Source organism: Myxocyprinus asiaticus, chromosome 7 (genome assembly GCF_019703515.2).
Source record: "Myxocyprinus asiaticus isolate MX2 ecotype Aquarium Trade chromosome 7, UBuf_Myxa_2, whole genome shotgun sequence".
NCBI classification, from domain to species: domain Eukaryota; kingdom Metazoa; phylum Chordata; class Actinopteri; order Cypriniformes; family Catostomidae; genus Myxocyprinus; species Myxocyprinus asiaticus.
The window spans coordinates 17,574,725-17,591,821 of record NC_059350.1 but is presented as its reverse complement, the minus strand read 5'-3'; the positions used below and the strand labels follow the sequence as shown (position 1 = coordinate 17,591,821).

The following is a 17,097-nucleotide window of genomic DNA, read 5'->3' as shown; positions in this document are numbered from 1 at the left end:
AGATGATAGCAACACGCTCCAAAAGAGTTGAGACTGGGGCAATGTGAAACAGGAGATGTTAAACAGGTAGGCAATGTGTCATAATATATGTATACTGTATAAAGAGCCTCCAAAAACAGCCTAGTCCTTCAAGAGCAAGGATCATTCAAGACTTGTCAATTTGCCAACTGATGCTTCAGCAAATAATCCAGCACTTTGAGAACAATGTTCCCCAAAGACAAATAGGAAGGATTTGGGGCATTTCACCCTCTATAGTGCACAATATAGTTAAAAGATTCATGGAATCTGGTCAAATTTCAGTGCATAAAGGGCAAGACGAAAACCATTTCTGAATGTGTATGATCTCTGATCCCTCAGATGTCACTGTCTTAAAAAACATAATTCATCTGTAATGGATACCATGAACATGGGCTTGGAATTACTTTAGTAAACCTTTGTTAGTCAACACCACTCGCCGCTGCATCCACAGATGCAAGTTAAGACTTTACTAGGCAAAGTAGAAGCCCTACATCAACACTGTCCAGAAGCGCTGCCGAATTCTCTGGGCTCGGTCTCATCTAAGATGGAAAGTAGAAAAGTGGAACCGTGTTTTTTGGTCCGATGAGTCCACATTTCAAATAGTTTTGGAAAAACACAGTCATTGTGTTCTCCAGGCCAAAGAGGAAAATGGCCATCCAAGCTGTTATTAGCGTCAGGTCCAAAAGCCCGTGTCTGTATGGGCCAGGGGTGTGTCAGTGCCCATGGCATGGGTAACTCGCATATCTGTGAGAATACCATTAATGCAGACAGATATGTAAACATTTTGGAGCAACATATACTGCCATCCAGCACCATCTTTTCCAGGGACGTCCCTGTATTTTCCAGTAGGACAACTAAAAAAACCACATACTGCCCAGATTTCAAGTGCATGGCTGTGTAAGCAGAGAGTGTGGGTGCTAGATTGCCCTGCCTGCAGTCCTGACCTGTTTCCAATTGAGAATGTGTGGCACATTATTAAGCACGAAGACCCTGTACAATTGTGCAGCTAAAGACCTACATAATGGATTCATGGGGGAAAATTCCACTTTTTAAACTTAACAAACTTGTGTCTTCAGTGCCTAAATGCTTAATAAGTGTTATCAGAAGAAATGGTGATGTTTCACAGTAGTAAACACTCGACTGTCACAACTTTTTTGGAGCGTGTTGCAATCATCTGATTTGAAATTACTGTACATTAAAAAAAAAAAGAATTCACAGGGTAAAACATCATATAATGTGTAGTTGAAGTGCTTTCAATATAGAAAAGGGTGAATATAATTTACAAATCACTCATTTTTGTTTTTATTAGCATTTTTCATACTGTCTCAACTTTTTCGGAATTGGGGTTGTACATATACACCAATCAGCCACAACATTAAAACCACCTGCCTAATATTGTGTAGGTCCCTCTCGTGCCACCAAAACAGTGCCAACCCGCATCTCAGAATAGCATTCTGAGATGCTATTCTTCTCACCACAATTGTACAGAGCGGTTATCTGAGTTACCGTAGACTTTGTCAGTTCGAACCAGTCTGGCTATTCTCTGTTGACCTCTCCCATCAACAAGGCATTTCCATCCGTAGTACTGCCGCTCACTGGATGTTTTTTGTTTTTGTGCTATTCTGTGCTATTCAGAGATGCGGGTTGGCACTGTTTTGGCGGCATGAGGGGGACCTACACAATATTAGGCAGGTGGTTTTACTGTTGTGGCTGATCGGTACATATAAATGCAGTGGGGTACAAAAAATCTGAGACCACATTGATCACATTCTTTTTCCAATTAAACCTGGAAATCAACAAACTAAAATAATAATGTTACCACGTAAAGAAGAAATATTTAAAATTTTGTAGTATTTCTAGGTCACTAATCCAATATAAGCTAATTTGTGACATTGACCATGTTAACTCCATATACAAAAGGTTCCTTGCTTCCACTGAAGCATAAAAGATGTTCTTTGGAACATTCTCAATTCATGCTGAGAAAGCACTGATCATCACATTTTGAAACTTGTGGAGCTGGCTAGGGGGCATGTTGTCATTCAAGCAAAGACATATCACATACTAAGAAATTAATGTACATTTTTCAGTAGAACTGTTCACTCAAACTGTTATACTGATAATATGTTTTATGGTTTAACATTTTTTTTATAGTAAAATCAGTGATGAAATGCAAAATTTAAGCATTTTTACTAGTGGACTTTGGATATGTAGGTAAGAAAATGCTCTGTTCACCATGGAAAAGTGTTCAACCATGTTGAAAACTCTCCACTGTGGACAATTTCACTCTTGGGTGTTTTGCATGTAACACTGGCTGTCAATGAAATCATAGTAATCACTTTCCCCTCAAGCAACAAACAACACTGTCCCTACGATTCCATGCCACTTTTTATAAATGTCCTATTTTTCTGCCCACAGACAATGCTGGTTCACAGATCCTTCAATTGCCTGTCTATCCATATTCCTGGTTCTTTTTCTTTTTTATACAGTTAAGCTAGTGAGACATTGAGGCAAGGAATCTGACATTATCATCCTAATACCGCCTACATCAGACTGCCAGAAACATGCACCCACATTATCTAAAATATATATATTTGCCAATCTCTTGTAATTTTTTCAGCTTGTTTGCATTAATTTCTTGCAGGCTTTAATGCTGTTGAGGATCTTCAGAAGCCTGCATTATGACAGTTCAGTGATTATTGGACGTTAGCATTGTTGTGAAAGCGGTTGATTACAACTGACAGCATCTCCGCCAGGCCCTTTGAAGCTCTCTACACTGCAGCACTCGTGCGCTGAGATCTGCAGGCCTGTGATCCTGGCCTGAGAGTTTTACAGGAAGTGCAAAATCTGTGACTCTGTGATGCACTGAGGATCAGAAAACTGTCTAGACAGACTGTATCTACTCAAGACACAATGAGGGTTAGATTTACCATATTAGCTGAGACAACTGATGGTTATAAACTGTTGATGTAGAGATTAATCATCTAAACTTCAATGCCTGTCATGTTCTATCTCAAGAATAACCGAGTGTCATAAACATGGCTAATGACTAGTGGTTTGCTGTCACTTGTTTTGGAGTTTTTGAGTAAACCTAAAATGGTGGTTAAAGGTTAACAGCAATCTGCAAATGCTTCTCTAATTGTATTATTACAAAAAGTCTCTCCATAAGTGCCTGCTGTTCTGACAAGGATTAGACTGCTATATGGCCAATATTACAGCTGTGGTTAAGTACCTTGAGTAAAAAAAAAAAAATTAAATAAAAGAAAATCCCCAGCTGCAGTTCAGTAGCAGTCTTGATGCACTGGCACGTCAGTTGAACCTACGTAACTCTCTTATTTTCCTAACATAAAAGCATAGTAAGATCCATTCTTAAGATTTTTTACAAAATGACTTACACTACCGGTCAAAAGTTTTGAAACACTTACTCTCATAAAAATTCTCACATTTTAGAATAACAGTAAAGTCATTAAAACTATGGAATAACATAAATGGAACTATGGGAATTATGTTGTGACTAAACAAAATCCAAAATAAATCAAAACTGTGTTATATTTTAGCATCTTCAAAGTCACCCTTTGCCAAGAATATACAGATAGAGGTATCACCCTGGGATGCTTTTTAAACAGTATTGAAGGAGTTCCCATCTATATGCTGGGCACTTATTGGCTGCTTTTCTTTATTATTTGGTCCAAGTCATCAATTTCAAAAACGTTTTTTTATAATTATTACATTTTAGATTTATAATGAAATAAATTAATATGGTGGCACAAATATATTTTTGTCTACAAAACTAATTTCAAACATTTAAGCATACGCCTTCAGATCAAAAGATTTTTAAGATCATGGGAAACATTTCGGGCAAGTGTTTCAAAACATTTGAAGTGTACATTTTGGAATGTTTCACACAGAAACCTATCGTATGCCTTCAGAAGAGTTGGAATATGATGCATGAGCCACATGGACTACTTTTATGATACTTTTGGGTCCTTTATAGGCTAAAACCCTTTAAGGGGCGGCCTTATATTTCTACAGTCTTGACCAACACAAATAGGTATATTTGAAAGCTTAGAAGCTGTACTTTACAATGCATGTAGACATTATGACCAAAACTGAACTGAAGTGCTTTGAAATTTGCAGAAAAATCGGAAGTGTTCTGTTTTGATCATTTATGAATAATTTTGCACTGTATATTATTGTTATCTGTAAAACTATCAAACTGATCAAAAGCCATGTGTCACATGTCATTGGAAATCTCTCAAATAGTAGAATACAACCAGCCTATTTGTTTTACTCAAAATATAGCAAGTAATAGCTAAGTTTATTTCTTTGACATGCATGTTACAAGTAAACAGGTGTTCATCGGAAATGATGTAGTACATTGTCCAGCACCATGGAATGCTAAACTATTTTATTAGGATTGCTGCAACCAAAGGTGGAAGTTATCCAAATATGGGCAGAGAGGATCGTTCACTCTAACTACATATGGCCACCATGAGATGGCACCAGGTACATGACACAGACTCAGTAATGTCTCAAATGACACAGAATGGAACTGAATGAGATCTTGTTACTCATGCCAGCATGCTTTGGAGAGATGCCTTTAGTGATTGTTGTATTTGCATGTGTAATTAAAGGCTTTAGGATAAATTAATTTTGTAATGCTATAACTTTTGAATGCTTTATCCTTTCAATACAAAATTTTACTCAGTTACAGTTGACATGATTGGGAACAAAACAAAAGCATTATTTTTCAAGCTACCTTATATACATCCAGAGATATATAAATTAAATCAGAAATAAAAAAAATAAAAAAATAAAAAATACATTTTTGGCTCACGTTCTTTTTTTTTTTTTTAGCAGTTTCTTAGGTTAAGCGTCTCATAATTTATCATAATATATATATATATATATATATATATATATATATATATATATATATATATATATTTGTTTTTGTTTTTTTACGTCTTATTTAAAATGATACCAAACAATGTTGATACCTAAATTATTTTTATTTATTTATTTATTTATTTTTTGTGTGTTTTGAGAAGAGAAACAGAAAATGTTTAAAAACACCTCTAGAGCTTAAAGGGTTAAAGTGAGTTACCAGCTGCTATTGTGTTAAAAAGACAGACCGATATATTCATTTAGACATCTTCTTTTGTGTTTTGCAGAAGAAAGAAGTCAAATGGGTTTGAAATGACATGAGGTTGAGTAAATTATGACAGAATTTGTATTTTTGGGTGCATTATTCCTTTAAAGTTTGAGCTATATTTGCTGTTTTTAAAAATGCTGTATTTTACATCTGGAACTGTGTGATATTTGTTTATTGTGGACAATTCAGTCTGCTAAAAACTTTCATATGCTTTTTACTAATCTCTGCTCTCTTTCCCGACTACCGCGCACTGCTCTCTCTTTCTTGTATACTGAAGTACAAAGCAAAGTATGTACACTCACGTAGATATAATTATCACTAGCAGTATTAATAATTGATTGATAGCTTTTTGAGGTACTTGAATACACAATGCCATTAGCATGACATCACAGAAAAGAAATAAAACAAAAATAAACCTAAATCTCAGCTGAACAATCCCAGAACCCATCTACATCACTTGCATTATTCATGAGTAACATTTTCTAAAAAAAAATAAATAAAAAAAAAGGTGTGTCCATGTTGTTTGATGGTACTGACTTAAATGCCCAGATGTCAAGTTTTTTCCTCAAGAGCAGTCATAACATTACAGATGTGCTTCTGATGGAGTAATTTCAGCTCAGCCAATAAATAACCAAAGAATGAATTCTCTAGCTGACATCTAAACACACAGAATCAACCCCATGTCCACAGGCCTAAAAACCAGGCAGGTTTTCCCTAGTCAAGTCTGGTTTAGATGGAGGACCAGCATTTTGTTCACCACCAAAAATGCTGGTCAGCCAATATGGTTTTTCTGATGAAACTTGTTGACCAAGGGACGCTTGCTGGTTAAGCTAGTTAAATCTGGTAGGGACACCAGCATCCTATAGGGACCAGCATCCAAAACACAACATATGCTAGTAACCAGCAATACTGGTCTTTTCAGCAGCTGCAGAGTTGTGAAACAATATTCTCTTTGTCTTGACGCAACCCATCAGTGTTTCTCTAAAGCTCTAAAAGCTATTAAACTGACACAACATCCATATGAATATGTGTGAAATGCAGTTAAATAATGATTTGTGATGAACGCTAGTCTAATCAGTGTTTACTAATTAGCCACTTTTGTGTCATTGTGTCCATTTAAAAGAGAGACCAAGCATCTGAATCAAAGCTTTTATTTAGCTGTATTGATTTTACAGGTTTAGTGAAGCACCATGAATTGATCTGTTAATCATGTTGTGAAGCCTAACACTATTTACAGTAATTCTTACTTTTTTTGAGAGCATTCCACAATAACTATAGTTCAGGCTTTATTACAAAATGACCTAAATTATCATGATACCAAAATATATATACAGGCTTGACGCATAAACATCAATTTTGTGCACGATTCCATTAAACATAAATGTTTGCACAGAAACAGCCCAGGACACCGATCAAAGCATTCCAGAACAGAGGACAACATTGATAATGAAGCGAGACATATTTTCCGAGTACATAGAGCTATCATACTTCTGAAGATACAACTTGACATAAAATAATACAACAAAATAAAAAAGAACTAAAAGATCAATGGTACATACAGAATCTCATCTGAAACCTTCTTCAAAGTCCATGTTCTGTCACTGAATGATAAACTTCCCAAAGTATCGTCAAACACAAATATTTAATTCTAAGACATTATAACTTTAAACCCAAGCAAACACACTCTTTTCAAACATAAGCAATCTCTGCGGGAACAGGTGTTCCTGCAGAGACAAAATATTTAATCTAAATCTGCTTTCTTGGTCAAAATAGAGATCTTGTTCAAAAGAAATAAAACATTGGGTTATATATCTATGCACAACATTTTAATTTAACATCTAAAAACCCATGACAAACCAAACCTTAAAGGGATAGTTTACCCAAAAATTAAAAAAGCAAAATTTACAGTAAAAAAGGACTTAAATATTGATCTGTTTCTCACCCATCATATCGCTTCTGAAGATATGGTAATCCACTGGAGTCATATGGATTACTTTTATGCTGCATTTATGTGCTTTTTCCAGCTTCAAATTTCTGGCCACCATTCACTTACATTGTATGGACCTATAAATATTCTTATAAAAATCTTTTTTGTGTTCAGAAATAAAGTCATACACATCTGGCATAGGGTGGCTAAATGATGAGAGAATTTTCATTTTGGGTGAACTATCCCTTTAATATTCTGTCCTTGGGAGAACTGCAAGTGAAAATGTGGATAAAGCAGACTTCATTGGGGAGTTCAGTGAAGTAGGTCTCCATTGACAACTTGAAGTTGATCTTGTCAATGCCACCATTCTTTCTTAAAGCACAAAAATTGAAACACTTGGCTTTGATTCTTCAAAGAACATTAGGAGCCATTCTGACCTAAATCCCAAAGACCATACAGTCTGAAAGACAAGTTATTGGCATATCATCTCCCTTTGAAATTCACTTAAAGCTACACTCAAAACCCATATTTATACTGTATCAAGACAGAGAGATTGGACATCCAGTCACCTTGCTCTATGGGTGACTGACACTATGACCTATTTAACAAGTCCTTATGATGATAATGTGATTTATCCACTCTGCAGTACTTCACAACAACAGCTAAATTATGTAGGTGAGCATATGAATCTGCAAATCAAAGTGCCAAGGATTGATTTCAGTGCTTGTACATCAGAGCCTACGCAGTTAACAAGTGTTTGAAAGATGGCTGCGGAGAAAGAATGAGTGCAGCTCGAATATTTAATTTCACAATTTACTGTAGCACATCCCAAGAGCAAGATCAATACATATTCCATCAAAACAAAACAACTAGTAGGTCAAGCGGAGCCTTAATCTATGCTCTGAAAGGAGTGTACACTATAAAAAATGTGGGGTTATTTTTTTTCAAACCAAACGCTGGGTTGGGCCTGTTGGGTCATTTTATTATATTTTCTCTCTGTTGGGTAGTTTTGGGTGGTTTTTGTGTAACCCAGCTGCTGGGTTAGTGGCTGGATCTTTTTCACTAACAGTTGAAACTATACACCCCTCCCCCCACCCCAATGCGACAACCCAGCAGTGGCTTCAGTACAACCCAGCTGCTGGGTTACCTACCGCAGCTTTTTGGATCGTCTTCAGGAGTGAGCAGTTCTCAGCGCGGACAAATTGGAGAATTTGTTCAGTGAAATAAGGTTAGTGTCAGTGTTTGCATCTTAAATATAATTACCGTACACCAGAAAATGCAAAGATACCATTCCATAATCAGAACTGGACAGCTCATATGAATCAACTGTTATTAGATGTCACGCTAGCTTCGTGAGCTTTGGCTTTGCTAGAATGTAATGCCCACAAATGCTGAATAGATTCATTTACTTTTTCTGATTTTTTTAGCAATGCAAATGTCTCCTTTCGGCGAAATTTGCCATTTTGAATCCAAAATATATCACCTACATGATTCATGTAGTTCATACCCTGTATCACCCTGTCTACACTGGACGCGAGCGGTGCATCACTGATACGAAGGCCGTTTCACAACACTTGCGTCACGGGCTTCAGGGGTTCAACACACCGCTCTACGCAAGCGTCATGCGGAGCTTCATCCAACACATAAAAAGTGTTGGTGTGCATAGTAAACATTGAAAACATTTTTCAGTTTAGTTTTCAGTTTAAAAAAGTCAGGGAAAAAACAAGGTAACTATCAAATATCGAGTTTTTCTTTGTACTTTAAAACCATCACCAGCGAGGCAAACACTTGTGAGAAAAATCACAAACTGGTGCAAACATCGACCTGTTATTGCACAGAAACATTTACATTTATTAACCATGCTTCCAGTATTCTGATGACGGTTAGATGGCTAACATTATGGGTTGATATCTTTCTTTAATCTTTTTTGCTTTTCTTTCTCGTTGTCTTTTTGTAGGTTGGAACAAATATGGTGGAGTACCTCCAGCTGGCTGAGATGTCCTTATTCCCTCACATTCTACACTCAGTAAAACAGGCCTGCACTTAGATAATTTTGAGTTCTTATTTTAATTTAATACATTTTATGGATTTTATTAACTCCTTACTTACATAAATAGTTTTCTAGTAATAGACACTAGAATTTTAAGTAACATTTAAATGGAAAGTTCACACAAAAATAAAAATTATTTCATAATTTACTCACCCTTATGCCATCCCAGATGTGTACAACTTACTTTCTTCTGCAGAACACAAATGAAGATTTTTAGAAGAATATCTCAGCTCTGTAGGTCCATACAATGCAACTGAATAGTGACCAAATCTTTGAAGCTCCAAACAGCACATAAATGCAGCATGAAAGTAATCCATATGGTTCCAGTGGTTAAATGACTGAGAAAGTGAGAAAAAAGTGAGAAACACATCAATATTTAAGTCCCTTTTTTTTTTACTATAAATCTTCACTTTCACATCTAAAAGTCACGTGGCACCTGTTTAGTTTTCCTTTCAGATGTGAAAGTGGAGATTTAGAGTAAGAAAGAACTTAAATATCTATCTGTTTCTCGCCCACATCTATCATATAACTTTTGAAGACATGGATTTAACCACTGGAGTCTTATGGATTATTTTCATGCTGCATTTACAGTTGTGCTCAAAAGTTTGCATACCCTGGCAGAAATTGTGAAATTTTGGCATTGATTTTGAAAATATGACTGATCATGCAAAAAAAAACTGTCTTTTATTTAAGGATAGTGATCATATGAAGCCATTTATTATCACATAGTTGTTTGGCTCCTTTTTAAATCATAATGATAACAGAAATCACCCAAATGGCCCTGATCAAAAGTTTACATACCCTTGAATGTTTGGCCTTGTTACAGACACACACGTATGTACTTTTTGGAGCTTCAAAGTTCTGCCACTATTCACTTGCATAGAATGGACCAGCAGAGCTGAGATATTCTGAACAAAAACAAGTAATTTTAGAAGCAGAAGAAAGGCATACACATCTGGGATGAGGGTGAGTAAATAAGATTTTAAATTTTTTGGGTGAACTATCCTTTTAATAATACAATTGGTGTTTAATGTTTTTAATGCCTAGTGTATTTAACTTTATTTATAAATGTTACTTTATTGTTCTACATGCTGTTTATTAAAACTTTTGTAAAATGAGTTAAGCTACCATGTTTACACATTTGTTTATGTTGTGGTTTTTTAAGGATAAAACAATCTAAAATATTAACCCACTTATGAGATCAAATTAACACAGCATTCCTGTAAAAATTAACCAGCATTTGGGTTGAATGTCTCTAACAAACTATCTGCATTAAAACCATGGTCTCCTTATATGTACTGGAAGGACAAAGCATCTATGACGGTAGCCTATCTGTCTGCTGATCCACTTATAGACACCAAAGATGAGAATTAATCCAGAGAACTCTGCCATCTGGTAAAGATGAATGATTTATTTGTCTTAACCCACACAACCAGTCAGTTTTTTATCCAAGGCAGCATGTATGATAATCAAGTTTAAGAAGTATTCACAAAATTCAGCAGCTATGATATGTTGCCTAATTAAATCTTCTGTATTTTGACCATTTTGTCCCTTTGCATGTCTTTACATCAAGTTTCTGATGCCTTGTCTCTTGCCACCTCAATAACTACATTCACACAATAATTAGTTTTACACTGATGACTTTGGCTGTTTCTCATTTCGAAGGCTGCATGCTAGGTAGGACGCGTCCTTTGAAGGCTGCAGTATACCGAGCGTCCTCCTTTAAACAAGCCTCATTTAAACGAGACGGCCTTCATAGGACAAATGGAAACAAAACTTATCATGGTTACTACGACAGCACGCCACTCTTTAACAAGCACGAGCGCTTTGAGTGAGAAGGGAACAAAGTCCCTTTGGAAGGGAGCGTATGAGGTAAATTTTAGGAGAGATGTAATGATATATAGAGAAAAGAAAATAGATTTACAGGTGTACTTTTAGTCTACAATACTTTATTTTATATGTTATTCTATAATTTATTATATACTCTGTACCCACCTACTGAGGTATTTCAACTTGGTAATTAACATTACTTTCATTTGAACACCATACTTTCGAGCAAATTGGCATCATTGTTTTTAGACAAATGATGTTCATTTCCGCTGAAGCAAAGAATTGTCTGTTGTGAGTGCCCAGGAAGGATACACCTCATGCATCCTCCGAATTCCCGCGAAAGAAGGTCACATTCGAAGGCTGCATTAGGAGTGTCCTACTCGCTTTTCTGAAATGAGACCTCGATGACATATGCGGCCGACAAATGTGACCTCCAGAGGACGCAGCCTTCGAAACGAGACAGCCTTTATTCCCATTGACCACGTTAATTATTTTCGATGGTCTATTTTCTGGTTGTGCCTTTATTATGAAAAATAGTGAGCATATGTTAGTGCATATGTCTTTATGCTCTACAGATAATGGAATATTCCTATATTCATAGAAATCACCATATTCTGGATAAACCATGACATGCATTCTCTACTGAAAGTACTGTACTGATCGCTCTTGTCATTTATTATGCTACATTTTTAGTCATTCTACACATGTAAACTCATTAGGCTAATTCTTGTTCATGCCCTTGACAACAACAACAGCAAAATAAAGAGCAACAAGTATGAGATGTTACAATGCTCTGCCTGTATATTCATTCATATTTATTTCTTAAAAAAATAAAAAATAAATAAATAAAAATCTGTCTCTTATAAAAATGTATTTACTTTATTGCTTGACTTTTTACAACTCTCTGTTACTTTTGGTTGCGCATTGGCTGATATGAATGATTATTCCATTACAGGGGATATTCAGAATAAGGTGCTTACATGACAAGGAATCCTGATTAACACAGACATACTGTAAATCAGCTGTATTAAGTGGATTTCGAGAAACCAGAATACTGGCTTAATTGGGTTATGGCAATCAGGATAATGTGTTTACATGACAAATAAATAATTAGCATATATCAAATTCCAGTTAATATATGAATATTCTTGAGCATGTAAATGCAGTCATGGAGAACAAGAGGGAGTAAAGAAGGAAGAAATAGTCATAAATAAAACCTGGAAAACTGGAAAGCTGAAATTAATTGAGAAAGAGAGAGAGAGAGAGAGAGAGAGAGAGAGACAGAGAGAGACAGAGAGATGAGCTGGATTGGGTCTGAGAGAATCCCTCGCTGTCCGTCCCCATGGGCAGTCTTTAAACACTGTTATTGTGAAGTCATTCCTCACATGAGTGAAGAGGAAATAATTTATTTACACAGGAAACGCTCAAGGATAGCGCATCTGTTGAGCAGCTTCTGTAGGCTGTGTGTAAGGCATCTCATTTGTGGGTGTTCACACTGACAGCCAAGACCAGCATCAGCAGAAACCAACGCACCTTCTATCTACAGTGCCATATTCAAATTATCCACTTAATTCAATCTAGCTCATATAAAGTCTTTTATGGTGTTTCGATCAACTGCTGAGCATAATTCGGTTTCTAAGGTGAAAACAAGGCAGATGACATGGTTATGGGTTGAAAAATACACTTTTCTTTTTTCCCCTTTGTCTCTCCCTCTCTCTCTCCCTCTTTCAATCAGAAAGTGGGTCAGTTATGGCAGGCAAGCAGTGTCGTTACTTAAATAAGTGCTGCAGTTGTTCATAAGCCATTTTAATAACACATATCCACTCATACCATAACAAGTGTTCTTATTTTTAAACTGGTGTACCCACAGCCCCACCATACATTTACCATTCATTGTTCTCCAACAAGTCCAACAACAGCGATAATTGAAAAATAAAGGCAAGAGTGTGTGGCCTAGTGCAACCCGATCTCATGAAAAGTCGTACATAATTTACGAGTTGGCTATTTCGTATGGTCTCACACGACGTTGGTCGCATAAACTCGTGTGACTTCATCACGTGCAAATTCCTGGATGTCTAATGCGGAAGTAAGCGTGAGTTTTGCGCACGAGGCGTTAATGACATACTTATTAATATTATGCCCTTACTCAAACCCTTTATCTAAACTTAACCAATCAGTAAAGTGTGTAAACATGATAGGAAGCTGTTGTGTGCAACAGAAGCAAGTAATTGTCGCGTATTAGATGAAACGATGTCCAGCGACGTCGTTGGCTGTAGTGAAAGTCGAAGGAATTCAAACGAGTGCAGTCGCACGATATCAAACGAATTAGCCAAATTTAGAAAGGTCGTACGAATCCTGACGATTTCGCCGTGAGAGTGTGTTGGCGTGTGTGTGGGAGAGGGAGAGGCACCGTTGCGGGGCTACATTTAAGAGTAAATAAACCAATTGCAAGAGGTCAATTTGACACGAAGAGCCAACAAATTCTTGCCAAAAAAAAAAAGGGATTATCATAACCCATTCTTCATATATGCAGCAATAGATGCCCTCTCATTCCACACAACTGTCACACCAAACACCTCACACATAAAGATGCAGACCAGTGACAATCTTGTAAAGCAGAGTGTTTAAGAGACAAAGGCAGTGAAGAGCCACTGTAATCTAATCTGACCTGAGGACTGTTTTGTAATGGCTGCATTGTAGCGATAACCAAAGGAGCCAGTGATTGAAATCAAGAATGAGCGGGAGAAAGAAAAGAGAGCGGTGACAGTCCCTCATTATCCATTAAGAGACGCGCAAAAAGCATGACAAAAATTAGCGCACTGACAATGATCATTCCCACAGACTGACCACTAAACTTGAAACCACAAAAGCACCAATTAACACGAGCACTTTTCTTTATTAGCATCACTGCAAATTGTGCGGCAGCCTTTCACAATCCAAGCACTAATTTTTGGTTGTAAAAAATATCGTAAAAGTAATTAGTCGCAATCGCCATCAAAAGCGCCTCGATTGATTCCGATTATAAACACGTATGCAGCAACACAAAGACAAACGCACATTGTAATGATGGGGGGAAATAGAAATGCTGGGGTCAAAAGAAATCTCACACAATACCTTTTTGTGTCTGTCCCTCTTCCATGTTCTCTTCCATTGTGGTTTAAAGCACGGATTATATAAGTGGATAAATTATAACAAAGCCTTCTGCACCGGTCAAGCGGACGAGCGTCTGTGCGCGCGCGGTTGAGAGAATGAGGATGAGCGCGAGCGTGCGTGTGGTGGCTCGCGGAAAGAGTCGCTCAGCTCCGCTGTTCCTCTCCGCGACTGCAGCTATCACTCAAAACGATCTTCACCTGTCTATCTTTCTCACAAACACTGTCCATCGCAAGAGAAAACAGACGTGTTTTCAAATCTGTCTTCTAGTTGAGGAGCTTGATAAATACTCTAGGAATTTTGGTTACCGAGTTAATCAGAGATTTAAGCAACTTTCAACCTGCAAGTGTTTTTTTGTTTTTGTTTTTTTTTACTCCTTTAAAGCGGAGTTATTTTCTAGTGATGATGCAGAATGCACCGCATTGAACACAACTCCCCGCACTAACGAATGGGTGTATCCTAGTAACCAGCAGGGCCCCCTCCCTTCATCATAAAGCCTCCAACATACACACAAATCATCAACATCATTCCCCCTTGACTGTCTGTGGCTAGTAGTATGTGTTTATTGCAATTCACCTCTTGAAAGTTACATTTCATCTCTTCTAAAATGAAATAAGGCAGTGGCAGTTTAGTTATTGACTTGGCAGGATCAAAGGGAAGGCTGCAGTCATTCATCATATGCAATGGTGCATATTAAGCTTTATATTAGTAGGGCACAACGGGGCTAAAGGCCCCCCGGGGTTAAAGGCACTTTTGATTTGATTTTCTCCTAAAACACTAAACAGCAACAAAAGCTACCAAAGTACTTTCCTTAACAGCTGTTTTTTCACGATACATTGCACAATATTCCTGATCCATGAGATCATCAATGTCTAAAGTTTGATTTTGAGGTTATATGATCTAATAGGTAATACTTTTTAAAATGCGGCAAATGTATATAGAGAATCCCTGAAATTATCTCATTTATTTTAGGACAAAATACATATACAGGTGCATCTCAATAAATTAGAATGTCGTGGAAAAGTTCATTTATTTCAGTAATTCAACTCAAATTGTGAAACTCGTGTATTAAATAAATTCAGTGCACACAGACTGAAGTAGTTTAAGTCTTTGGTTCTTTTAATTGTGATGATTTTGGCTCACATTTAACAAAAACCTACCAATTCACTATCTCAAAAAATGAGAATATGGTGACATGCCAATCAGATAATCAATTCAAAACACCTGCAAAGGTTTCCTGAGCCTTCAAAATGGTCTCTCAGTTTGGTTCACTAGGCTACACAATCATGGGGAAGACTGCTGATCTGACAGTTGTCCAGAAGACAATCATTGACACCCTTCACAAGGAGGGTAAGCCACAAACATTCAAGCTGGCTGTTCACAGAGTGCTGTATCCAAGCATGTTAACAGGAAGTTGAGTGGAAGGAAAAAGTGTGGAAGAAAAAGATGCACAACCGAGAGAACCGCAGCTTTATGAGGATTGTCAAGCAAAATCGATTCAAGAATTTGGGTGAACTTCACAAGGAATGGACTGAGGCTGGGGTCAAGGCATCAAGAGCCACCACACACAGACGTGTCAAGGAATTTGGCTACAGTTGTCATATTCCTCTTGTTAAGCCACTCCTGAACCACAGACAACGTCAGAGGCGTCTTACCTGGGCTAAGGAGAAGAAGAACTGGACTGTTGCCCAGTGGTCCAAAGTCCTCTTTTCAGATGAGAGCAAGTTTTGTATTTCATTTGGAAACCAAGGTCCTAGAGTCTGGAGGAAGGGTGGAGAAGCTCATAGCCCAAGTTGCTTGAAGTCCAGTGTTAAGTTTCCACAGTCTGTGATGATTTGGGGTGCAATGTCATCTGCTGGTGTTGGTCCATTATGTTTTTTGAAAACCAAAGTCACTGCACCCGTTTACCAAGACATTTTGGAGCACTTCATGCTTCCTTCTGCTGACCAGCTTTTTAAAGATGCTGATTTCATTTTCCAGCAGGATTTGGCACCTGTCCACACTGCCAAAAGCACCAAAAGTTGGTTAAATGACCATGGTGTTGGTGTGCTTGACTGGCCAGCAAACTCACCAGACCTGAACCCCATAGAGAATCTATGGGGTATTGTCAAGAGGAAAATGAGAAACAAGAGACCAAAAAATGCAGATGAGCTGAAGGCCACTGTCAAAGAAACCTGGGCTTCCATACCACCTCATCAGTGCCACAAACTGATCACCTCCATGCCACGCCGAACTGAGGCAGTAATTAAAGCAAAAGGAGCCCCTACCAAGTATTGAGTACATATACAGTAAATGAACATACTTTCCAGAAGGCCAACAATTCACTAAAAATGTTTTTTTTATTGGTCTTATGATGTATTCTAATTTTTTGAGATAGTGAATTGGTGGGTTTTTGTTAAATGTGAGCCAAAATCATCACAATTAAAAGAACCAAAGACTTAAACTACTTCAGTCTGTGTGCATTGAATTTATTTAATACACGAGTTTCACAATTTGAGTTGAATTACTGAAATAAATGAACTTTTCCACGACATTCTAATTTATTGAGATGCACCTGTATATCATTTTTAGTTTTGTTCAAGGTGATTAAATAAAACAAACTGAGGTAAAAAGGCCTCGTTTATGAGGCTAAAGGCCCCCATAAAACGCATAGTTTTGCGAAGTGTGGCGAACAGGGGTGGTTCTAGTGTCAGTGGACATCCGGGACTTAGCCCACAGACATCCATGTATGCATCATAATACACGGGATACACTTTCAAATATGTTTAAAAGTTACATTGGCAAAGAGTCATTTCAATATTGTTTGTTAAAGAATACAAAACATAAAATGTATGCCTAAGCATAAAATGAGTTGGATTGAAAACTTTTCAGATATACCAACTGCTTTCTTCCACCACTGTTGACAATCATCCGCAATCCTCCTTAATAATACTGCTCTATGCTATTATAATTTTTTTTTATTAAACTCAT

General features: G+C 37.2%; 1 protein-coding gene across 3 annotated transcripts in view; it reads right to left on the bottom strand.

Annotated features, from left to right (window-relative positions):
* Nucleotides 1-17,097, bottom strand: part of gpm6ab (glycoprotein M6Ab) — a 103,327-nt gene that overhangs the window by 52,575 nt on the left and 33,655 nt on the right. Inside the window, exon 1 of one of the 3 annotated variants that reach the window (XM_051703015.1) lies at nt 14,092-14,577. The exons of 1 other annotated variant lie outside the window; for it this stretch is intronic. In XM_051703015.1, the coding sequence (XP_051558975.1) occupies nt 14,092-14,128 (37 nt within the window). In that variant the 5' untranslated portion in view covers nt 14,129-14,577. Of the gene's footprint in view, nt 1-14,091; nt 14,578-17,097 lie in introns of those variants that run through there. One more of the 3 variants, XM_051703013.1, reaches the window with a different exon arrangement.